General features: G+C 52.5%; 1 protein-coding gene and 1 long non-coding RNA gene across 7 annotated transcripts in view; one reads left to right on the top strand and one right to left on the bottom strand.

Annotated features, from left to right (window-relative positions):
- The window catches only part of LOC135190905 (uncharacterized), a 614,761-nt gene that overhangs the window by 427,140 nt on the left and 165,954 nt on the right, over positions 1-21,667 (bottom strand). The gene's annotated exons all lie outside the window — the stretch shown is intronic.
- Positions 1-21,667, top strand: part of PUM1 (pumilio RNA binding family member 1) — a 110,834-nt gene that overhangs the window by 72,651 nt on the left and 16,516 nt on the right. For 3 of the 6 annotated variants that reach the window (XM_064172412.1, XM_064172409.1, XM_064172411.1), the window contains exons 13-17: positions 2,008-2,304; positions 5,007-5,243; positions 14,421-14,688; positions 19,737-19,866; positions 20,915-21,043. In XM_064172412.1, the coding sequence (XP_064028482.1) occupies positions 2,008-2,304; positions 5,007-5,243; positions 14,421-14,688; positions 19,737-19,866; positions 20,915-21,043 (1,061 nt within the window). Of the gene's footprint in view, positions 1-2,007; positions 2,305-5,006; positions 5,244-14,420; positions 14,689-19,736; positions 19,867-20,914; positions 21,050-21,667 lie in introns of all 6 variants that reach the window. The other 3 variants (XM_064172408.1, XM_064172406.1, XM_064172410.1) reach the window with 1 other exon arrangement.

The following is a 21,667-nucleotide window of genomic DNA, read 5'->3' as shown; positions in this document are numbered from 1 at the left end:
GTGTTTCTTAATTGGCTGTTGGGAAATGTTGTGTGACTGGATCGATCTGAATCTTAGATCTTGAGAGGGAGGGAAGGAGTTTGTGTCTGTTTGATCTGGGGAGCTCAAATAATCCAAGCAGCAGCAGTCATAGCTTTGGGAAGTGGTGGTGTTCAGTGGCTGTGTGTGCAAGGCTGGGGGGACTCCAGATGCAAAGATAAGGGGGTCTGAGGTGAAAGGGACATCTCACAAAGCCAAAAGACTTTCTGCAGGGTCTGAGGTGAAAGGGACATCTCACAAAGCCAAAAGACTTTCTGCAGGGTCTGAGGTGAAAGGGACATCTCACAAAGCCAGAAGGCTTTCTGCAGGGTCTGAGGTGAAAGGGACATCTCCCATTCAAAGCCAAGAGACTTTCTGCAGGGTCTGAGGTGAAAGGGACATCTCCCATTCAAAGCCAAGAGGCTTTCTGCAGGGTCTGAGGTGAAAGGGACATCTCCCATTCAAAGCCAAGAGGCTTTCTGCAGGGTCTGAGGTGAAAGGGACATCTCCCATTCAAAGCCAAGAGACTTTCTGCAGGGTCTGAGGTGAAAGGGACATCTCCCATTCAAAGCCAAGAGACTTTCTGCAGGGTCTGAGGTGAAAGGGACATCTCCCATTCAAAGCCAAAAGGCTTTCTGCAGGGTCTGAGGTGAAAGGGACATCTCACAAAGCCAAAAGACTTTCTGCAGGGTCTGAGGTGAAAGGGACATCTCCCATTCAAAGCCAAAAGGCTTTCTGCAGGGTCTGAGGTGAAAGGGACATCTCACAAAGCCAAAAGACTTTCTGCAGGGTCTGAGGTGAAAGGGACATCTCCCATTCAAAGCCAAGAGACTTTCTGCAGGGTCTGAGGTGAAAGGGACATCTCCCATTCAAAGCCAAGAGACTTTCTGCAGGGTCTGAGGTGAAAGGGACATCTCCCATTCAAAGCCAAGAGACTTTCTGTAGGGTCTGAGGTGAAAGGGACATCTCCCATACAAAGCCAAGAGACTTTCAGCAGGGTCTGAGGTGAAAGGGACATCTCCCATACAAAGCCAAGAGACTTTCTGCAGGGTCTGAGGTGAAAGGGACATCTCCCATACAAAGCCAAGAGGGTCTGAGGTGAAAGGGACATCTCCCATTCAAAGCCAAGTGACTTTCTGCAGGGTCTGGGTGAAAGGGAGATTTTCATCCTGAGAGGGAAGAAACAAATCTGTAGTTACTAAAAGGAGCCTGTGAAGTTTTAACTTGCAGGCTGCTATGAAAGTAGGAGGACCTGGATGTAGATGAGAGCTGGGCTTTGTAGCAGGCTGGAAAAGGCGACCTAAAAGACTTTGTGTGGGGAAAAGCACCTCCTCTGCCCAGGCTGGAGCAGGGGTGAAGGCTGTTCTCTGTAAGGAGTGAAGGGCCATGAGGGAATTCAGATGCTCAGAGGTGTGTATAAAGCCAGAAGGTCTCCATGCTACATGTGGGAGTGTTAAATTGGGAGGGCTTGGAGAAGAATGAAGACTAAGAAGTGGTAGCTTCATACTGAAGAATCTGGATTTAGATGAGGCATCAGGAAGATGTTGGCCATGAGGGTGGTGAGGCACTGGAGTAGCTTTACCTGGAGAAGCTGTGGAAGCTCCAAGCCTGGCATTGTTGAAGGCCAAGTTGGATGGAGCCTTGAGCAACCTGGGCTGGATGATAGGCTGGACTGGATGATCTTGAAGGTCTCTTCCAACCTGGTTGATTCTATGATTCTATGCTTCTATCCCTGGAATGTTCACCTCTCCCCTATGTCTGAGCTAGAACATCAGCTCAAACCGCCACAATCCACCCCTTTAATACAATTCCCATTGCAGCATCAAGTCATTCCATCTAACTAGGGATAACATCAGTGTCGTGGGCTAGTGTGGGGTATCCCTCCCTGTGGCATGGGGGTTAGAACTGGATGATCCTTAAGCCCCTTCCCAGTCCATCCCATGGTTCCACGAGGTTCCCAGTCTGTGATTCCCATTCCTGTCTCCCCAGCGGTCGCAGCAGCTGCAGCTTCAGCCAACGGTGCCGCAGGTGGCCTGGCGGGAACCACGAATGGACCATTTCGCCCTCTAGGAACTCAGCAGCCCCAACCCCAGCCCCAGCAGCAGCCTACCAACAACCTGGCATCCAGCTCCTTCTACGGCAACAACTCTCTCAGCAGCAACTCCCAGAGCAGCTCACTCTTCTCCCAGGGCTCTGCCCAGCCTGCCAACACCTCCCTGGGCTTCGGAAGCAGCAGCTCTCTGGGAGCCACGCTGGGCTCTGCACTGGGAGGATTTGGGACAGCAGGTAAGAAAGCAGCTTCTTAGGGGCAGAAGGGACTGTAGTTCCTTGGAGGCCTGCAGCTTGTGGTGTTCCCCAAGGATCAGGACAGGAGCAATGGATGGAAGCTGCAGCACAGGAGGTTTAAGCTCAACACAAGGGGGAAGTTCTTGCCTGGAAGGGTCCCAGAGCCCTGGCACAGGCTGCCCAGAGAGGTTGTGGAGTCTCCTTCTGTGGAGCCTTCCCAGGTCTGTCTGGATGTGTTCCTGTGTGCCCTGAGCTTGGTTGTTTGGTCCTGCTCTGGCAGGGGCTTGGACTGGATGATGTCTTTGGGTCCTTTCCAACCCCTGACATGCTGTGAGCCTGTGGTTCATTACATTCTTGCTCAGCATCTTAATCAGGATAAGTCCAGAGTGGATTCTCAGCCAATTTGCTGATGACACAACACGGGGAGAAGTGGCTGACACATCCCAGGGTGTGCTGCCATCCAGCCACACCTGCACAGGCTGGAGAGCTGGGGAGAGAGACCTTATGAGGTTCAACCAGGGCAAGTGCAGGGTCCTGCACCTGGGGAGGAACAGCTTCCTGCAGCAGTATGGGTGAGGGGGGACCTGCTGGGAAGCAGCTCCACAGAGATGACCCGGGGCTGCTGGGGGACAGGAAGCTCCCCCTATAAGGAGCAGTGTGTCCTTGTGGCCAGGAAGGCCAGTGGCATCCAGGGGGACATCAAGAAGGATGTGGCCAGCAGGCTGAGAGAGGCTCTCCTCCCTTTCTGCCCTAATGAGGTCACACCTGGAGTACTCAGTCCAGTGCTGGGCTTTGCAGTTCAAGAGGGAGAGGGGCCTGGTCTAGTGAGAGGTGCCCCTGTCCATGGCAGGGGCTTGGAGCAAGATGATCTTTAAGGTCCTTTCCAACCCAGCCCACTCTGTGGTTCAAGTGGATCTGCTGACTCTTACCTCAGGCTAAATGGCCCAGTGATTCCTAAAGAGCTGGTGCAAGGTGGTTTCCATGCTTGCTTCTGGAACTGTTTCTATCTTCCACCAAAACCCATCCCTTCCTGTGCTTAGGAAATGTTAGGTGCAGGTTTAGTTTTGATGAGTTTGTTGGGCAGCTGGAGACAGAGAGGTTTTCTTACAGAATAAATCCAAACCAGAATCACAGAATGGCAGGGCTTGGAAAGGACTTGTGGAGGAGATCACCAAGTCCAACCCTCCCTGCCAGACCAGGATCACCTAGGGCAGGTCACATAGGAACACATCCAGATGGGCCTTGATAATCTCCACAAGAGACTCCACAACCTCTTTGTGCAGCCTGCTCCAGGCCTCCAGCACCCTCACACCAAAGAAGTTCTCTTGTCTGTGGGTCAGGTTTGTTCTTTAGGTCTGTTTTGCTGAAGCAGAACAATTGTTTTAATTACTGCTTAGTCTCAGAGGTAGTAATTACCTCCTGAACTCTCTCCTGCTTTCATCAACGTGAAGGACAAGTTAAAGCATGCCCTTTGAACCTGCTTCTTCAGACGAGTCTGAGGGACACACTCTCACTGCAGCAAATCCCAGCCTGAAACAAAAGTGATTCTAAACATTTTCCTCTTCAAGCCAGCCTGAGAAGTTGAAGCACCTTGGATTCAGCTAAACACAGCATTCACTTCCCTCACTCCACTTTGTGTAGCTAATTGAATTCAATTGCTGGTTAGCTCACTGCCAAGATGCACAAACCTGTTTTCCTTCCATCAGTGAATAAACCCAGGAGGCTGTTGCTTTCTGCAGCTCATGTGCAGTCATGAGAAATGATTCATTCACCCCAGTTAACAATTTCACTATTTATTAAACAAGCTTTTCATGCAGAATTGATGATTTTGGGGTGGGTTTTGGTTTGATTATTGAGTTGGGTGTTTTTTTTTGGCCTGGTGTTGACAGTGCATTTAAAGAGTTTGTGTTTGATTGTCAAGACAGCCCTTCAAAAAAATACAAACAGCCAAAAACTGACTCAATAAATGCTGGCTTTCTGTGAAATGAAATGATGATTTTCATCTCAAGAAAGCCTGCTGCAAACAGGAACTGCTTTTTAGCCTGATGGAGGCTGATTTCAAGCAGATATACCTGCAGCTTGTACACCTTGAGTAAACATGGAGAGAGAAAAACCTCCTCTTGGGTTTGGTTGAGCTCTAATGGTCAAAGAATAAACAGCAGGCAGTGCTTGTAGAGCAATCTAACAGCTTCTGTTAAAGCAAGGCAAAAAGAGCTCTGAAGTGCACAGACCTTCACTCAAGGGTTCAGAGGCAAAGTTGGTGTCCAACAGCTGACAGTTCCTTGTCATTCCCTGCTCTTGTTGGATGTCTCCCTGCTGACAGCAGTGGGGGTGGACAAAACGACCTTCGAGGGTCTCTTCCAAGTCAGTGCCACCTGTGACTCTCTTTTTGCTCTGTCACTTTGTTTAGGGAGATTTTTATCTTCTTGATCTGCTTGTGGATGTTTGGAGCTGCATTTCTCCACCTGTTCTATCAGTCTGAAAACCACAAAGGCAGGATCCAAGCTAACTTTTTAAGCCAAGGATTTCTACTTGGTCCTTAACAACGTGGGTTGGATTCATGCATTTCATTGGGGCACAGACAACACCCTCAGGAAAACAGCAGCCTGGTGCAGTGAGGTTGTTGAGTAGATGCTGTTGTACTGAAGCTGTCTGGGGCAGCTTGTGACTATCAGCCAACCTTCTTCTCTTCCTCTTTGCAGTTGCTAACTCCAACACGGGCAGTGGCTCCCGCCGAGACTCCTTGACAGGGAGCAGTGACCTGTACAAGAGGACATCCAGCAGTTTGACACCCATAGGACACAGTTTTTATAATGGCCTGGGCTTTTCCTCCTCTCCTGGACCTGTGGGAATGCCTCTGCCCAGCCAAGGACCTGGCCACTCGCAGACTCCACCACCTTCCTTATCTTCACATGGATCTTCTTCAAGTCTGAACCTGGGTAAGAGCTACAGCCTCCATGTCCCAGCCCTGAGGACACTGCTCTGTTCCCCCTGGGACAGTGAACACCTCACTGCTGGGTCCATACCTGCAGCCTCACTGCTGCTCTTAGTCCTCTGGTAGGGTCCTGGCCTTCACCAGGTGAAGCAGGAGCTGTAGCACCTCTGTGAGGTGGTTGTCCCTCAGCTGTAACACAGGAAGATTTCTGTGTTACCTCTTTACTTCACATCTCAGCTCTGTGTGGCAGTGCCAAGTGTAAGCTGAGCATTGTCTGCTTCATACAGCTCTGGGTAGCAGTACCAATTGTTTGTTCTCCTTGAGTAGAGCAAGCACCTAGGGCTGGGCCCTCGATGTGTCAGGTGCTTTAAAACACCTCTGAAGTTGTGATGAATTCGTGAGCTGAGGGTCCAGATTCTCCTCTTCACCAGAATGTGCCCTGGTGTCTGGAGCAGTGCTTAGCTCTCAGTGCTTGGCTTGCAGCTGACAGCTCTGGAAGTTTGCTTCTGAAAATCTCCCTTCAGTGTGGCCTCATCAAAGCACATTGGTGCATGGGAGAGACCTTCCTTCTTAGAAGGGACATTGTGCAGGCTTCATCTTCTGGTAGAGCTTCTGGTTGGCTTAGAGCTTTTATATAGAACAGAGTAAACCTTACAAAGAAAGTAAATATTAGAATAGAGTACAATCAAGCAGGTTGGAAGAGAGCTCCAAGCTCAGCCAGCCCAACCTAGCACCCAGCCCTGGCCAAGCAACCAGACCATGGCACTAAGTGCCCCAGCCAGGCTTGGCTTCAACACCACCAGGGATGGGGACTCCACCACCTCCCTGGGCAGCCCATTCCAATGCCAATCACTCTCTCTGCCAGGAACTTCCTCCTAACATCCAGCCTAGGCCTCCTCCAGCACAACTTGAGGCTGTGTCCTCGTGTTCTGTGACTGGTTGCTTGGCAGAAGAGCCCAACCCCTCCTGGCTACAACTTCCCTTCAGGTAGTTGTAGACAGTAATGAGCTCTGCCCTGAGCCCTCTCCTCATCTCCAGGCTGCACCCCCCCAACTCCCTCAGCCTCTCCTCACAGGGCTGTGCTCCAGGCCCCTCCCCAGCCTTGCTGCCCTTCTCTGGACACTTTCCAGTACCTCAGCATCTCTCTGTTAAATAATGTAGTGATAGGCTGAGAGGGGATGGATTAAAGTTTGAGGAGGGAAGATTTAGGCTGGAGATTAGGAAGAAATTCTTCCCAGTGAGGGTGGTGAGACACTGGAAGAGATTGCCCAGGGAGGCTGTGGTTGTCCCTTCTCTGGAGGCCAGATTGGATGAAGCCTTGAGCAACCTGGGCTGTTGGGAGGTGTCCCTGCCCATGAATGATCTTTGATGTCCCTTCCAACCCAAACCATTCCATGAAAAAGGCAGTGCTCACTTGCACCTTCTGAAGCATCCATTCCCAGACCTCACCAACAAACAAGGCAGGTTGGTTGTTGCTTTTGCACCAGAGAATTCAGTGCTTTTGTCATGTCTCTGTCTGGCTTGAACACAGCTCTTGGTTTTTAGAAGAGATCTCTCTGCATAGCCATACACAGATCTATCATATTTATTACATGCAGGTGTGATAAATTTGATGCTGGCTAAAAGTTAGATTGGAATAGGAATAAATGTGAATTTTTAGAGGTGGAGCTCAGATTTACTACCTTCCTGTGTTGGAGCTCTAATAGAATGGGAAGGGTTCAGCTTTATTTATGCAGCTGTGCAGTCCTTAAGCTGACAGCTAAAGAGCTACAGTAAATTAATGCTGAAGGTTGAGTGGGTTCCAGATCTGGGGTGGGAGAAAGGCTTTTGCCCCTGCAGGCAAACAAAGGAATGAATCCAAAAAGGTCAATCTGTTAGAGCACAGAGGCTGGGCAGGCAGTTAGCATTTGCAGCAATGGGTTGTGCCCAAGAGCAGTCTGTGTGGGCCTTGCTATCCTGACACAGTCCTCTCCTTGTGGCCAGGGTTCCTCCTGTGTGCTTAGGAATCAGAATCCCAGAGTTGTTTGAGATGGAAAAGCCCTTTCAGGTCATCCAGTCCAATCATTCTCTAACTCTAGCAAGGCTGGGGCTAGCCCATGTCCCTCAGCACCACATCTCTGCCTCTTTGAAACACCTCCAGGGATGAGCATTCAACCACCTCCCTGGGCAGCCTGTGCCAGGCTCTGAGAAGCCTTTCAGTGAAGAAGTTTCTTCTAATATCCAACCTAAACCTCCCCTGGTGCAACTTGAGGCCTTCTCCTCTCATCCTATCACTTAGATTCATAGAATCAACCAGGCTGGAAGAGACCTCCAAAGTCATCCAATCCAACCTATCCCCTAGCCCTGTCCAATCAACCAGACCCTGGCACTAAGTGCCTCATCCAGGCTTTGCTTGAAAGAGCCAGAAGGTCTCCTCTCAGCCTCTTCTTCTGCAGACTAAACAACCTCAGCTCCTGTAGCTGCTCCTCACCAGCCCTGTTCTCCAGACCCTGCTGCAAGAACAACCTTATCTCTGTGGGTTTCACCTTAAAATCCCTTAAAAGTCCTTTCATTTTTTCTTTGCAGTTTTTGTTTCACCTCTAATACAAGATGGTGTTAAAAGGAGGTGCAGTGTTCTTTGGTTATAAAATAACTTTTAGTGTTCTAAATAACTTTCAGTGCTCTAAAAGCAGCCCAGGCATTGCTGGTCCTTACAAGAAGCATGAGGCTGGCTCTGTTTCTGTTTGGAATGATACCAGAAGTGATAAAGTGGGTGAAGAGGGTTTCTAAATACCTAAAAATGGAATGGACAGATGGGAACAGCCAAATGTGGTGTTTGCAAAAAGAATCACAGACTCAATCAGGCTGAAAGAGAGCTCCAAGCTCAGCCAGCCCAGCCTAGCACCCAGCCCTGGCCGAGCAACCAGACCATGGCACTAAGTGCCCCAGCCAGGCTTGGCTGCAACACCTCCAGCCACACAGACTCCACCACCTCCCTGGGCAGCCCATTCCAGTGCCAATCACTCTCTCTGACAACAACTTCCTAACAACATCCAGCCTCAACCTGCCCTGGCACAGCTTCAGGCTCTGTCCCCTTCTTCTATTGCTGCTTGCCTGGCAGCAGAGCCCAACCCCACCTGGCTACAGCCTCCCTGCAGGCAGCTGCAGGCAGCAATGAGCTCTGCCCTGAGCCTCCTCTGCTGCAGGCTGCACCCCCCCAGCTCCCTCAGCCTCTCCTCACAGGGCTCTGCTCCAGTCTCCTCCCCATCCTTTCTGCCCTTCTCTGGGCACCTTCCAACACCTCAGCATCTCGCTGGATTTAGAGCCAAATTCCACCTCTGCATTGTGTGGTAGGGGGAGAGACAACCTGTGGGAGGCTCTTTGAGTGTCTTCGATTTTACGGTTACACAGAGAGGCTGTGGATGTCTCCTCCTTGGAGGTGTCCAAGTCCAGGTTGAATGATGTCTTGAGTGAGCAACTTGGGATAGAGGGAGGTGTCCCTGCCCATGGCAGGGGGTTGGAACTGGATGATCATTGAATCATGCAGTGGTCTGGGTTGGAAGGGACTTCCAAAGATCATCCAGTCCCTGCAGATGTTGCCCAGAGCCCTGTCCAGCCTTAGCTTGAATATCTCCAGGCATGGGGTCTCAACCACCTCCCTGGGTAATCTGTTGCAGTGTTCCAGCACCCTCATAGTAAAGAACTGGTTCCTAACATCCAGTCTAAATCTGCTCTGCTCTAGTTTGAAGTCACTGCCCTCGTTCTGTCCCTGCAGGCCTTTACAAACAGCCTCTTTCCATCCTTGTAGCCCCCTTCAGGTTGCTATTAGGTCTGTCTGGAGCCTTCTCTTCTCCAGGCTGAGCACCCCCAGCTCCCTCAGCCTGTCCTCGTAGCAGAGCTGCTCCAACCCCCTGATCATTTTCAGGGCCTTCTCTGGCCCTGCTTCATCAGGTCCATGTCCTTCCTGTGGTGAGGGCTCCATACCTGGATGCAGTACTTCAGGTGAGGTCTCCCCAGAGCTGGCAGGCAGCAGATCTCCAGTTAAAGGTGATGTGAGTTGTGGCTTTGACTTTGTCACGTCTCCTGCCTGCCCCAGTCAGTCATTTGGAGGGTTGATGTTGTGTGTCAAGATTTAGCTTTCTGAAAGCTCACAGAAGTGAAAAATGGAACTGTGTTTAGCAAGCTGGGAGGGGGAGGGGGTTGTGGTGGTGTAAAGTGACCTTGTGAGGTGTCTGGGCAATGACAAGTACCTGAAATAACCAGGCAGCCACTTCTTACAAGAGCTGCTGGAGGAGGAGGCTGAGCTAACCACTCTGAACTCAAAGGTGTAGGCACTGAGCAGCTGTGCTCAGCTGGAGTAAAGCAGCTGTAAACAAACATGTGCTTTTGGGTGCTGAAAGCAGCAGGAGCTCTCTTTCCCCCCCCCCCCCCCAAAAGACTGGAATCCTGGATCACTAAATGACATTTGGCCAGGCTGCAGCTCAGATCCATTCCTGGAGCCCCACAAGCAGGTTTTGTCAGTCCTTCTGGCTCTTAACTGGTGTGATCCCTTAAAATTCCTTGTTACTGCAGTCTGGGGCTGAATGTGTCCAGCCCAGGGTTTTCCCATTCTGGCATGGGGATGTGCAGAGGAGCAGCAATTCCTTTAACTGTATGGTATTCCTGCAGGAGCTGCCCTGTGCTGTCACTCGAAGGCAGGGTCACTGTGAGAAAGCTGGGAATGGGATTTGTTTGAGAGAGGAAGTGGCTGGGAGTTGGTAACCAGTTAGCTGTGACCAACTGGGAGGGCTGGAGGGCTGTGTCTCCTTGGACACACCTGACACAGAGTGACAGAATGGGACAGTGATCCTGGGGGTGTCCTGGGGGCTGTGGGCTCCTGCCTTTGCCAGCCCCAGGGAGGGAGGAGTCCACATGGCTGGGTGGGTGCTGAGCCCTGTGAGGGGAGGGCAGTAAAGACATCTGTGCCTGCTTTCTCATCTTCCTCGTGTCTCCACTGTTGTGGCAGTGCTTACTCTGAGAGCTCTTGAACTTGAAGAGCAGTTTGAGGGCCTTGGAGAAGTCCCCTGGAAGCTTGCTTAAGAAGCACTTTGTTTTCAGACAGCAACTGTTGTTGTTTTCTTCCTCTCTTCTTTTTGACTCATCCTTTCCTTGGCCTTTGGTTCTCCTCCTCTGTTTTTTCCCTTCTGAAATCTTGCAGGTTAAGGTCTGACTGCAGTGTCCTGGCAAGCCCTGAGAAGCTGACTGAGCAGAACAGAGTAGGAGGGTCTGAGTTGTTAGGACTTTGGTGTGAGCCTGCCCACCTTGGAGTCCCCAGGACAAAATCTGTGTGCTTTGTCCTCCTCAGATGTGGATATTTCCTGGTGAATCCTGGACACTTGAAAGGAACCATGGTTGGTGTGTTCAGAGGAAGAAGCACAGCCCAGCTGGCACTCCTGTGCAGCCTCCTGGCCTCTGTAGAGCACAGCCTTGCTGTCCTGTGTTGGGGCAGACTGCTCTGCATGGGCAGCACTGTGCTGGCACAACAGGACATACTCATGCTGTCCCAAAGTGGGTTCTTGAGCCAGTGTGCAAACTGGCAGTGCTCAGCTCGTCCCTCTTGGGTTCCTTCCCTTGAGAGGTGCTTTAGCAGTGCTTTGACTGTCCTGGTCCTTCCAGCAGGAGTATGCTTTGGTCACCTCTGGGACTGCTTGCTCAGCTAAGAGGTCAGATAGAGAGAGAATCAGAATCAACCAGGTTGGAAGAGAGCTCCAAGCTTGTCCAGTCCAACCTAGCACCCAGCCCTGCCCAACCAACCAGACCATGGCACTAAATGCCCCAGCCAGGCTTGGCTTCAACACCTCCAGCCACACAGACTCCACCACCTCCCTGGGCAGCCCATTCCAGTGCCAATCACTCTCTCTGACAACAACTTCTAACAACATCCAGCCTCAGCCTGCCCTGGTACAGCTTCAGGCTGTGTCCCCTTCTTCTGTCCCTGGCTGCCTGGCAGCAGAGCCCAACCCCACCTGGCTACAGCCTCCCTGCAGGCAGCTGCAGGCAGCAATCAGCTCTGCCCTGAGCCTCCTCTGCTGCAGGCTGCACCCCCCCAGCTCCCTCAGCCTCTCCTCCCAGGGCTGTGCTCCAGGCCCCTCCCCAGCCTTGCTGCCCTTCTCTGGTCACATTCCAGTACTTCAACACCTCTCTTGAAAAGAGGAGCCCAGAACTGGACACAGCACTGCAGGGGTGTCCTGAGCAGTGCTGAGCACAGGGGCACAAGAACCTCCCTTGTCCTGCTGCCCACACTGCTCCTGAGCCAGCCCAGGATGCCATTGGCTCTGCTGCCCACCTGGGCACTGCTGCCTCCTCTGCAGCTCCTCTCTGCCAGCACCCCCAGCTCCCTCTCTGCCTGGCTGCTCTCAGCCACTCTGGCCCCAGCCTGTAGATTCTGATAGAATCATTAAGGTTGGAAGACTTCTAAGACCGTTCAGAAGGCAATGAGCACACCACTGGCAGGACAGCATAAGGTGATGTGCATAAGGAGCTCTCAATCTCCTCCTCAGGAGAGAGGACACTTGGCAGTCACTCTGCAGAAGTCGACACATTTGGCCAGCTTAGAGACATGGGAAGTTAATGAGCATGATTGTAATTAGGCTGACATCAGATACTTCACTCATACAGCACTGCTGCATGGGAGCTTCCTTCAGACACTGGTGGCAGAGGAGTGAAGGTCGCTCAACCCCTCCTTTATCCATCATTTTAATGTCAGACTCTGGTATCTGCCAGGAGAAGGTCTCTTGGCTTGAAGGTTCTTCCCTCCTTCGAAAAGACTGCTTGTAGCCTTTTTTTTCAGGGTGGTTTGTCCTCTCTGCCTCACGTTGGCCTTGCAGGTGCCCATGTGAGAAGAAGATTTCCCTGGGAGGACTTTGTCCCACCCAGGACAAAACCATACTGCAGACATCTTGCAGGCTGTGGCCAGCAGAGGGATCCCAAGCCCTGCAGGAAGGGGAAGAGGCCTCTGCCATAGCTCTGGAGTGATCACAGGATGTTTGGGGTTGGAAGGCACCTCTGCAGATCATTCAATCCAACCCCCCCCGTCAGATCAGGACCAGGGAATCCAGTGCAGGTTGCACAGGAACACATCCAGGCAGGGCTGGAAAGGCTTCAGAGAAGGAGGCTTCACAACCTCTCTGGGCAGCCTGTGCCAGTGCTCTGGGACCCTCACAGTAAAGATGTTCTTCCTCATGTTGAGGTGGAACCTCCTGTGCTGTAGTGTCCATCCATTGTCCTTGTCCTGTGCTAGGGCACAAGTGAACAGAGCCTGTCCCTGTCCCTTCCTTCCTGACCCCCAGTCCTCACATACTTGTGAACATTGAATTAGATCCCTGTCAGCCTTCTCTCCAGAATAACCAGCCCCAAGTTCTCAGCCTGACTTCATCAGGCAGTGCTCCAGTCCCTTCAGCGTCCTTGGGCTCTCTCCAGTGTATCCCTGTCCCTCCTGACCTGGGGAGCCCAGAGCTGGATGCAGCATTCTAGATGGTGTTCACAGATTGATAGAATGGGTTAGGTTGGAAGGGACCTTAAAGGCTGTCTAGTTCCAAGCCCTGCAAGTGAGGGAACAGCCTTTGAAGGTTGATGTTGATTCCTCTCCAGAGCAGTTTGCTGGATAATCAACCATTGTCTGTTCCCCATGTGCCTCCTACTGGTAACTCAAGTTTGACCTTGCCTGTCTCCAAGGATGAGCATCTCCCACCTCTCTGGGCTACCTGGGCCAGGTTCTCACCACCCTCAGTGTCAAACGTTTCTACCTCCTCTCCAGTCTGAATCTCCCTCTCTCAGTTCAAGCCATCACCCCTTGTCCTGGCACAACAGGCCCTGCTCAAAAGTCTGTCCCCAGCTTTCTTATTGGCCCCTTTTAAGCACTGAGAGACCACCAGAAGGTCTCCTGGACCCTTCTCTTCTCCGAGCTGAACACCTCCAACTCTCAGCTTGTCCTCACAGCAGAGCCCTTCCAGCCCTCCCAGCATTGCTGTGGCTTCCTCTGTCTCCACTCCAGCAAGTCCCTGTTTGTGCTCTGCTGAGGACTCCAGATTTGGCCCCAGCACTGCAGGGGGGGGAGCTGAGCTCAGCACAGCACAGGGACAGAATCCCCTCCCTGCCCCAGCTGCCCACACTGCTGGGCATCAGCACAGCCCAGGCTGGCTCTGTGCTACTCAGTGCCAGCTCCTGTGTAGCTTTGCACCTCCACAGTCTTCCATCACAGTTCTGAGTCCCTTAGTTTAAGAAAGATGTTGAGGTACTTGAATGTGTCCAGAGAAGGGCAACAAGGCTGGGGAGGGGCCTGGAGCACAGCCCTGTGAGGAGAGGCTGAGGGAGCTGGGGGGGTGCAGCCTGCAGCAGAGGAGGCTCAGGGCAGAGCTCATTGCTGTCTGCAGCTGCCTGCAGGGAGGCTGTAGCCAGGTGGGGTTGGGCTCTGCTGCCAGGCAGGCAGCAACAGAACAAGGGGACACAGCCTGAAGTTGTGCCAGGGCAGGTGCAGGCTGGACATTAGGAAGAAATCCTTCCCAGAGAGAGTGATTGGCACTGGAATGGGCTGCCCAGGGAGGTGGTGGAGTGCCCATGGCTGGAGGTGTTTCAGAGGAGGCTGCATGCAGCACTCACTGCCATCCTTTAGTTAAAGAGGTGTTAGGTGCTAGGTTGGACTCTGACCCTGGAGCTCTCTTCCAACCTGCTTAATTCTATGATCATTACTGCAGCCTCCCAACAGCTCCACATAGAATCATAGAATCAACCAGGTTGGAAGAGACCTCCAAGCTCATCAACCTACCCCCCCAGCCCTATCCAGTCAACCAGACCATGGCACTAAGTGCCTCATCCAGGCTTTGCTTGAACACCTCCAGGGACGGTGCCTCCACCACCTCCCTGGGCAGCCCATTCCAATGCCAATCACTCTCTCTGTGCAGAACTTCCACCTAACACCCAGCCTATGCCTACCCCGGCACAAATTGAGACTGTGTCCCCTTGTTCTATTGCTGGTTGCCTGGGAGAAGAGGCCACCCCCCAACCTGGCTACAATGTCCCTTCAGGTAGTTGTAGACAGTAATAAGATCACCCCTGAGCCTCCTCTTCTGCTTCTCTCCTAACCTTCCACCTCCCCCTGCCTTAGCCTCACGCAGGCTGCTGCTCCCCCACCGCCTCCCAACCCTTTTGTGCCTGTGCCTTGCAGGGGGTCTGACGAACGGCAGCGGCCGCTACATCTCGGCGGCACCGGGCGCCGAGGCCAAGTACCGCAGCGCCAGCAGCGCCTCCAGCCTCTTCAGCCCCAGCAGCACTCTCTTCCCCTCCTCCCGCCTGCGCTACGGCATGTCCGATGTTATGCCCTCGGGCCGCAGCAGGCTGCTGGAGGACTTTCGCAACAACCGCTACCCAAACCTGCAGCTGCGAGAGATCGCCGGCCACATCATGGAGTTCTCCCAAGACCAGCACGGATCCAGGTGGGACTCACAGCTGCTTCTTCTTCTTCTTAACCTTTCTGTTTGCAGGGTGTGCTTTGGAGGAGCAGCCTGGACTGCCAAGGAGTTGTGGAACGGCTTGAGAGCATCGATTGACAGAGTGGTGTGATGGTTTGGGAGTTCCCTGCCCCCCACACACACAGTGAAAGTTACCTGCCCCACTCACACACACAGTGAAAGTTACCTGCCCCACTCACACACACAGTGAAAGTTACCTGCCCCACTCACACACACAGTGAAAGTTACCTGCCCCACTCACACACACAGTGAAAGTTACCTGCCCCACTCACACACACCGTGAAAGTTACCTGCCCCACACACACACACAGTGAAAGTTACCTGCCCCACTCACACACACAGTGAAAGTTACCTGCCCCACTCACACACACAGTGAAAGTTACCTGCCCCACTCACACACACAGTGAAAGTTACCTGCCCCACTCACACACACAGTGAAAGTTACCTGCCCCACTCACACACACAGTGAAAGTTACCTGCCCCACTCACACACACAGTGAAAGTTACCTGCCCCACTCACACACACAGTGAAAGTTACCTGCCCCACTCACACACACAGTGAAAGTTACCTGCCCCACTCACACACACAGTGAATGTTACCTGCCCCACTCACACACACAGTGAAAGTTACCTGCCTCACTCACACACACAGTGAAATCATCCAGTCTAGAGTCAGCTGGCTGGGAGTTAAGGAATGAAGATGTAGTTACAGCTTAGTACAGTTTGCAAGCAGGTAGAGAATCATAGAATGGGTTAGGTTGGGAGGGAACTCAAAGCTCAGCCAGTTCCAACCCTCCCCTGCCATAGGCAGGGACACCTCCCACTAGAACAGGTTGCTCAAGGCCTCATCCAGCTTGGTCCTGAGCACCTCCAGGGAGGTTGTGGAGCACAGAAGCACCCAATGTGATCTTTGATCACATTGGGTGCTTCTGTGCTCCACAACCTCCCTGGGAAACCTGTGCCAGTGTCTCAGCACCCTCAACCTGTGCCAGGATCTCACCACTCTCAACCTGTGCCAGTGTCTCAGCACCCTCAACCTGTGCCAGGATCTCACCACCCTCAACCTGTGCCAGTCTCTCACCACCCTCAACATGTGCCAAGATCTCACCACCCTCAACCTGTGCCAGTCTCTCACCACCCTCACTGCAAAGAACCCTTTCCTGACATCTAGTTTGAGTCTCCTCTCTGCCAGTTCAAACCCATTCCTCCTCCTCCTCTTGGCATTACAAGGCTTTGTCAGTAGTCCCTCCCCAGCCCTCCAGGAGCCCCTTTCAGATACTGAAAGGTCACTCCAAAGTCTCCTTGAAGCCTTCTCCTCTCTGGGCTGCAGAGCCCCAACTCTCTCAGCCTGGCCTCACAGCAGAGCTGTTGCAACCCTCTCAGCATCTTGGTGGCCTCTTCTGCACTGGCTCCAACACTTCCATGTCCTTCCTGTGTTGGGGACTCCAGAACTGCACCCAGGACTCCAGGCAGAGTCTGAGGAGGGCAGAGCCAAGGGGCAGAATCCCCTGCCTTGCCCTGCTGCCCACACTGCTCTTGCTGCAGCCCAGCACAGGGTTGTGTCTGGGCTGCACTCCCACTGCAGGCTCATGTTAAGCTTTTCATCAGCCCAGACCCCCAGGTCCTGTTCCTCAGGGCTGCTCTCCAGAGATTTGCCACCTAGCCTGGAGTTGTGCTTGGGATTGCACCCACTCAGGTGCAGGACCTTACACTTGGCCAGAAATCAACCAAATCACCCAGACTAGACTCAGCCAGCTGGAAGTTAAGGATTGAAGCTTTATATTCACAGCTTGGCACAGCATACAAGCAGACAGGTACAGTACATCACAATTATGTACAGCTCTATACAGAAATACACAAGTTTAAAGTAATAGAGAAACACAAGACCCCTCCCAGAAATCAGAGTGCCCAGGAGGGGCTCCCAACTACCCTTCCACCTTCTTTCCACCCCCCTCTTGTCCCAGAGTCTGCTTTACATGCAAGGTGTGCTGGAAGGATCATCAAGGGGGGTTAGAAGCAGAAGGATCAGTTGGGTTACACAGATTCAGGCAGAGCAGCAGAAGCCCAGGGAGAAAACAGACACCACCTCCAGCAGATAGAGACTCTCTTATCTATGTTTGTGTCCTTGCTTTTATACATCTCAGCAAACCTATGAGTGCAGTAGACATCACCTTTGTTTCCTTTTCACAGCCTGGAATCTGATTTCTCACATTAAAATATTCCAGTTAGCCTCAGACCAGCACAAGCAGTTTGGGTTGGATGGGATCTTTGAAGATCATCTTTAAAGATCATCTCCTTTGAGGCACTTAGTGCCATGGTCTGGTTAATTGGCCAGGGCTGGGTCCTAGGTTGGATTGGATGAGCTTGGGGGTCCCTTCCAACCTGGTTGATGCTATGATTCTGTCTAGTTTCAACTCGCCCTGCCTTGTGCAGAGACACCTCCATCTTGAGGTGGAACAGGGAGGTTGTAGCTGCTCCATACCTGGAGGCATTCAGGGCTGGGTTAGATAAGACCATGAGTGGGAGGTGTCCCTGTCTACAACTACCTGAAGGGAGGCTGTAGCCAGGTGGGGTTGGGCTCTTCTCCCAAGCAACCAACAGCAGAACAAGAGGACACAGCCTCAAGTTGTGCTCAAAAAAACCCCAAACAAGGCATTTGAAAAAGAAATAATCTTATTTAGTTCTTATTTTGCTGCCAGGGAAGCTGTAAGTGAGCAGCAAAGCCTCTATGCTGCCTCCCCTGCCCCCCAGAACAGCCAGTGGGGCTGGCACAAGGCACACAAAGAGCTTTTCAATCCCAAATTAGATGTCAGTCGCCTAATTACAGCTCATTTAAGGCAGATCTGGGTCATGGGATGGCAGAAATCACACAACTGTTTCAACTGGAAGAGACCTTTAAGATCACTGAGTCCGACCCTCAACCCAACACCACCCTGGATATTAGCCTCTCTGTGTAACCCTAAAATCAAAGATACTCAAAGAGCCTCCCACAGGTTGTCTCTCCCCCTACCACATAATGCAGAGGTGGAACTTGGCTCTAAATCCAGAGAGATGTTGAGGTACTGGAATGTGACCAGAGAAGGGCAGCAAGGCTGGGGAGGGGCCTGGAGCACAGCCCTGTGAGGAGAGGCTGAGGGAGCTGGGGGGGTGCAGCCTGCAGCAGAGGAGGCTCAAGGCAGAGCTCATTGCTGCCTGCAGCTGCCTGCAGGGAGGCTGTAGCCAGGTGGGGTTGGGCTCTGCTGCCAGGCAGCCAGGGACAGAAGAAGGGGACACAGCCTGAAGCTGTGGCAGGGCAGGTTGAGGCTGGATGTTGTTAGGAAGTTGTTGTCAGAGAGTGATTGGCATTGGAATGGGCTGCCCAGGGAGGTGGTGGAGTCTGTGTGGCTGGAGGTGTTGCAGCCAAGCCTGGCTGGGGCACTTAGTGCCATGGTCTGGTTGGTTGGGCAGGGCTGGGTGCTAGGTTGGACTGGCTGAGCTTGGAGCTCTCTTCCAGCCTGACTGAGTCTGGAGGGGGGATTTGAACTAGATGATCTTTGAGGTAGATGATATTTGAGGTCCCTTCCAACCTAAACCAAAACTCAAAAAAACTCGAGCTCTTTGAGCCCCTCCAGGTTGCTCAAGGCCTCAAAAAGCAGACCAGGTGGAATCATAGAGTGGTAGGAGCTGGAGATCATCCAATCCAACTCCCTTGATAAACCAGGGACACCTTGCCCAGGATTGCAGTGTGCCCAGGTAGGTTTGGAATCTCTCCACAGAAAGAGACTCCACAACCTCTCTGGGCAGCCTGCTCTGGGCCTCCAGCACCCTCACACCAAAGAAGTTTCTCCTCATGCTGAGGTGAAGGAGAAGGAGGTGTGAACAGTCAAGTGGAGTCACACTGCTCCTTCACAGACTGTTTGGGTGCAGATGCTGGTGGCAGAATGCCCTGATTTGGAAGGGACCTCTAAATGTCATCCAATCCATCACCCTGCAGCAAGCAGGGCATGCATCCCCAACGGGATCAGGTTGCTCAGAGCTCCACCAAGCCTGACCTTGAATGTCTCCAGGGATGGGGCCTCCACCACCTCTCTGACAAACCTGTTCCAGTGCTGCACCACTCTCAGTTTAAGGATCTTCCTCCTAGTGTCCAGCCTAGATGCTTGAGCGTGTCCAGAGGCCTTGAGCACAGCCCTATGAGGAGAGGCTGAGGGAGCTGGGATTGTTTAGCCTGGAGAAGAGGAGGCTCAGGGCAGACCTTATTGTTGTCTACAACTACCTGAGGGGTGGTTGTGGCCAGGAGGAGGTTGCTCTCTTCTCTCAGGTGGCCAGCGCCAGAACAAGAGGCTGTGCCAGGGGAGGTTTAGGCTGGAGGTGAGGAGAAAGTTCTTCCCTGAGAGAGTCATTGGACACTGGAATGGGCTGCCTGGGGAGGTGGTGGAGTCGCCGTCCCTGGAGCTGTTCAAGGCAGGACTGGACGTGGCACTTGGTGCCATAGTCTGGCCTTGAGCCTGTGGTAAAGGGTTGGACTTGATGATCTGTGAGGTCTCTTCCAACCCTGATGATACTATGATACTATGATACTAAATCTACCCTGCTCTGGTTTCAAACCATTGCCCCTCATTCTTTTACTCCAAGCCCTTGTCACCTGTCCCCCTCTAGCTCTCCTGTAGCCCCCTTCAGATACTGCAGGGCTGCTGTAAGGTCTCCCTGCAACCTTCTCAAGGCTGAATGACCCCAAGCAAGCTGCTTGCTTGCTCTGTAAGCTGTTTGCTGGCCCCACTGGCATAACTAAACTCCAAGAGCTGCCTGGATGTGACCTCTCACTCTACTGAATTCTACTTAGCTTGGAGCGAGAAGATTCCAGGGCTACCAACAACGACCACCCTAAGGGTTCAGATTGCTGGGTAGGGCCAACTGTGTTTGAAAGGTTGGCTTTGTGAGGGCTCAGTGTGTGAGGCTTTGGCAGGGGTTTGTGTTAGCAGCTGTGGTGAGGGTGTTTGTGCCAGTGGCATGACAGCAGCTGTGCTTTGCAGGTTCATTCAGCTGAAACTGGAGCGGGCCACCCCAGCAGAGCGCCAGCTTGTCTTCAACGAGATCCTGCAGGCAGCTTACCAGTTGATGGTCGATGTCTTTGGGAATTATGTCATCCAGAAGTTCTTTGAAGTAAGTCTGTATTCACCTCCAGGCCTTACTTGGCTTCCTGCTGTCCTCTAGAGTGTTGGACCAGCTTGTTAGAAACTTTGCTACTGGGTTAAAATGAGGAGATGCCTGTCCACGCTGATGTCATCTCCTCCCCATGGGCTGCTGCCTTAGTCCTTTTGAGGTGACTGAGGTGTGAGAGTCATAAAGACTCAGCACACTTGGCTGGGAGGTGCAAAAAGGTGTAGGAATAAATAGCACCCCAAGCAGACTGCTGAAGGCTGCTGTGCTGAGCTCCCAGGCCTAATGCATTTAGCACCAAGAGATACTTCTGCAGTCAGCAGCAGCCACTGCTGGGTTGCCCTTCCAGGAGGTTGGGCAGACACAGAATCACAGGGGCTGGAATCGACATCCAAACCCCCCCTGCCAGAGCAGGATCGCCCAGAGCAGATCACACAGGAACACATCCAGGTGGGGTTTGAATATCTCCAGAGAGGGAGACTCCACAACCCCCCTGGGCAGCCTGTGCCAGGGCTCTGTCACCCTCACAAGGAAAAAAGATTCCTCCTTGTGTTTAAATGGAGCTTCCTCTGCCTCAGCTTCCACCATTGCCCCTTGTGCTGGCACTGGCATCCCCCAGCAGACCCTGGCTGCAGCCTCCTGCCACTCACCTTTATGTGTTTATAGACATCTCTCAGGCTTCCCTTCAGGCAGCAGAGCCCCAGCTCCCTCAGCCTCTCCTCCTGAGAGAGATGTTCCATTCCCTTCATCATCTTTGTGGCTCTGCACTGGACTCTTTCAAGCATTTCCCTGAGGCCCTTCTTGAACTGAGGGCCCCAAAACTGGACACAGTACTCCAGACACAGCCTCACCAGGGCAGAGAATCAGGGCAACACCCATCTCTCCCTCTTGCCAGTGATCTGTTGCTCCTTGCACCAAGCCTTGGTGGTTCTTCTGTCTGGTGGTTTGCTCTCAGCTGTAGCAGGTGTTGGTGAACACTGGGGAGGGCTACTGTGCCACTGGACCACCTCAGGGCTTCCTGCTTGTAGTGACTGGTTTTTTATCTCCCCAGTTTGGCAGCCTGGAGCAGAAGCTGGCCTTGGCAGAACGCATCCGTGGGCATGTTCTGTCCCTGGCTCTGCAGATGTATGGCTGCAGGGTGATCCAGAAGGCCCTGGAGTTTATCCCCCCAGACCAGCAGGTAATTGTAAGTTTCAATTTTAACTTTCTTCTTGATGTTGAATGTTCCTTGGTGTTTGGTGACCTGACCTGTTCCTCTTGTGGCTGCTGTGCTTTTGGTTTGGTTTGTGGCGTGTTTGGTCCGTGCCATCTGCATGATGAGTATGTGACACTGCTGGGGAGGGGTCTTCTTGTTATCTCCTTGTTCCACTGGAGTGGGAATGGGGTTGGGTCTCTGTTCAGCCCCTGAGATCAGGTTGTGTACATAAGGGAAGTGGAGAATGGTGGGGGATTAGAAAACAGATGCACAGATTGCAGCAGGTTGGAAGGGACCCTCAAAAGTCATCTTGTCCAGCCTCCCTGCAGCCAGCAGGGACATCTCCAACTAAATCAAGCTGCCCAGGCTCCCATTAAGTTTGACCTTTAATGTGTCTAAGGATGGAGCCTCCACCACCTCTTTGGGCAGCCTGTTGCAGTGTTTCACCACTCTTACTGTGCAGAACTTTCCCCTAATGTCCAACCTGATTCTCCACTGCTCCAGTTTCAAACCATTGCCCTTGTCCCATCACACAAATTGCATTGCATTGGGTTGGGATTGACTCTCAGAGGTCACTACAAGCTCCCCCAAGCCTTGCTACAGGTCACC

This window comes from Pogoniulus pusillus, chromosome 37, assembly GCF_015220805.1.
Source record: "Pogoniulus pusillus isolate bPogPus1 chromosome 37, bPogPus1.pri, whole genome shotgun sequence".
Classification (NCBI taxonomy): domain Eukaryota; kingdom Metazoa; phylum Chordata; class Aves; order Piciformes; family Lybiidae; genus Pogoniulus; species Pogoniulus pusillus.
This window is presented reverse-complemented; position numbering and strand designations above follow the sequence as displayed.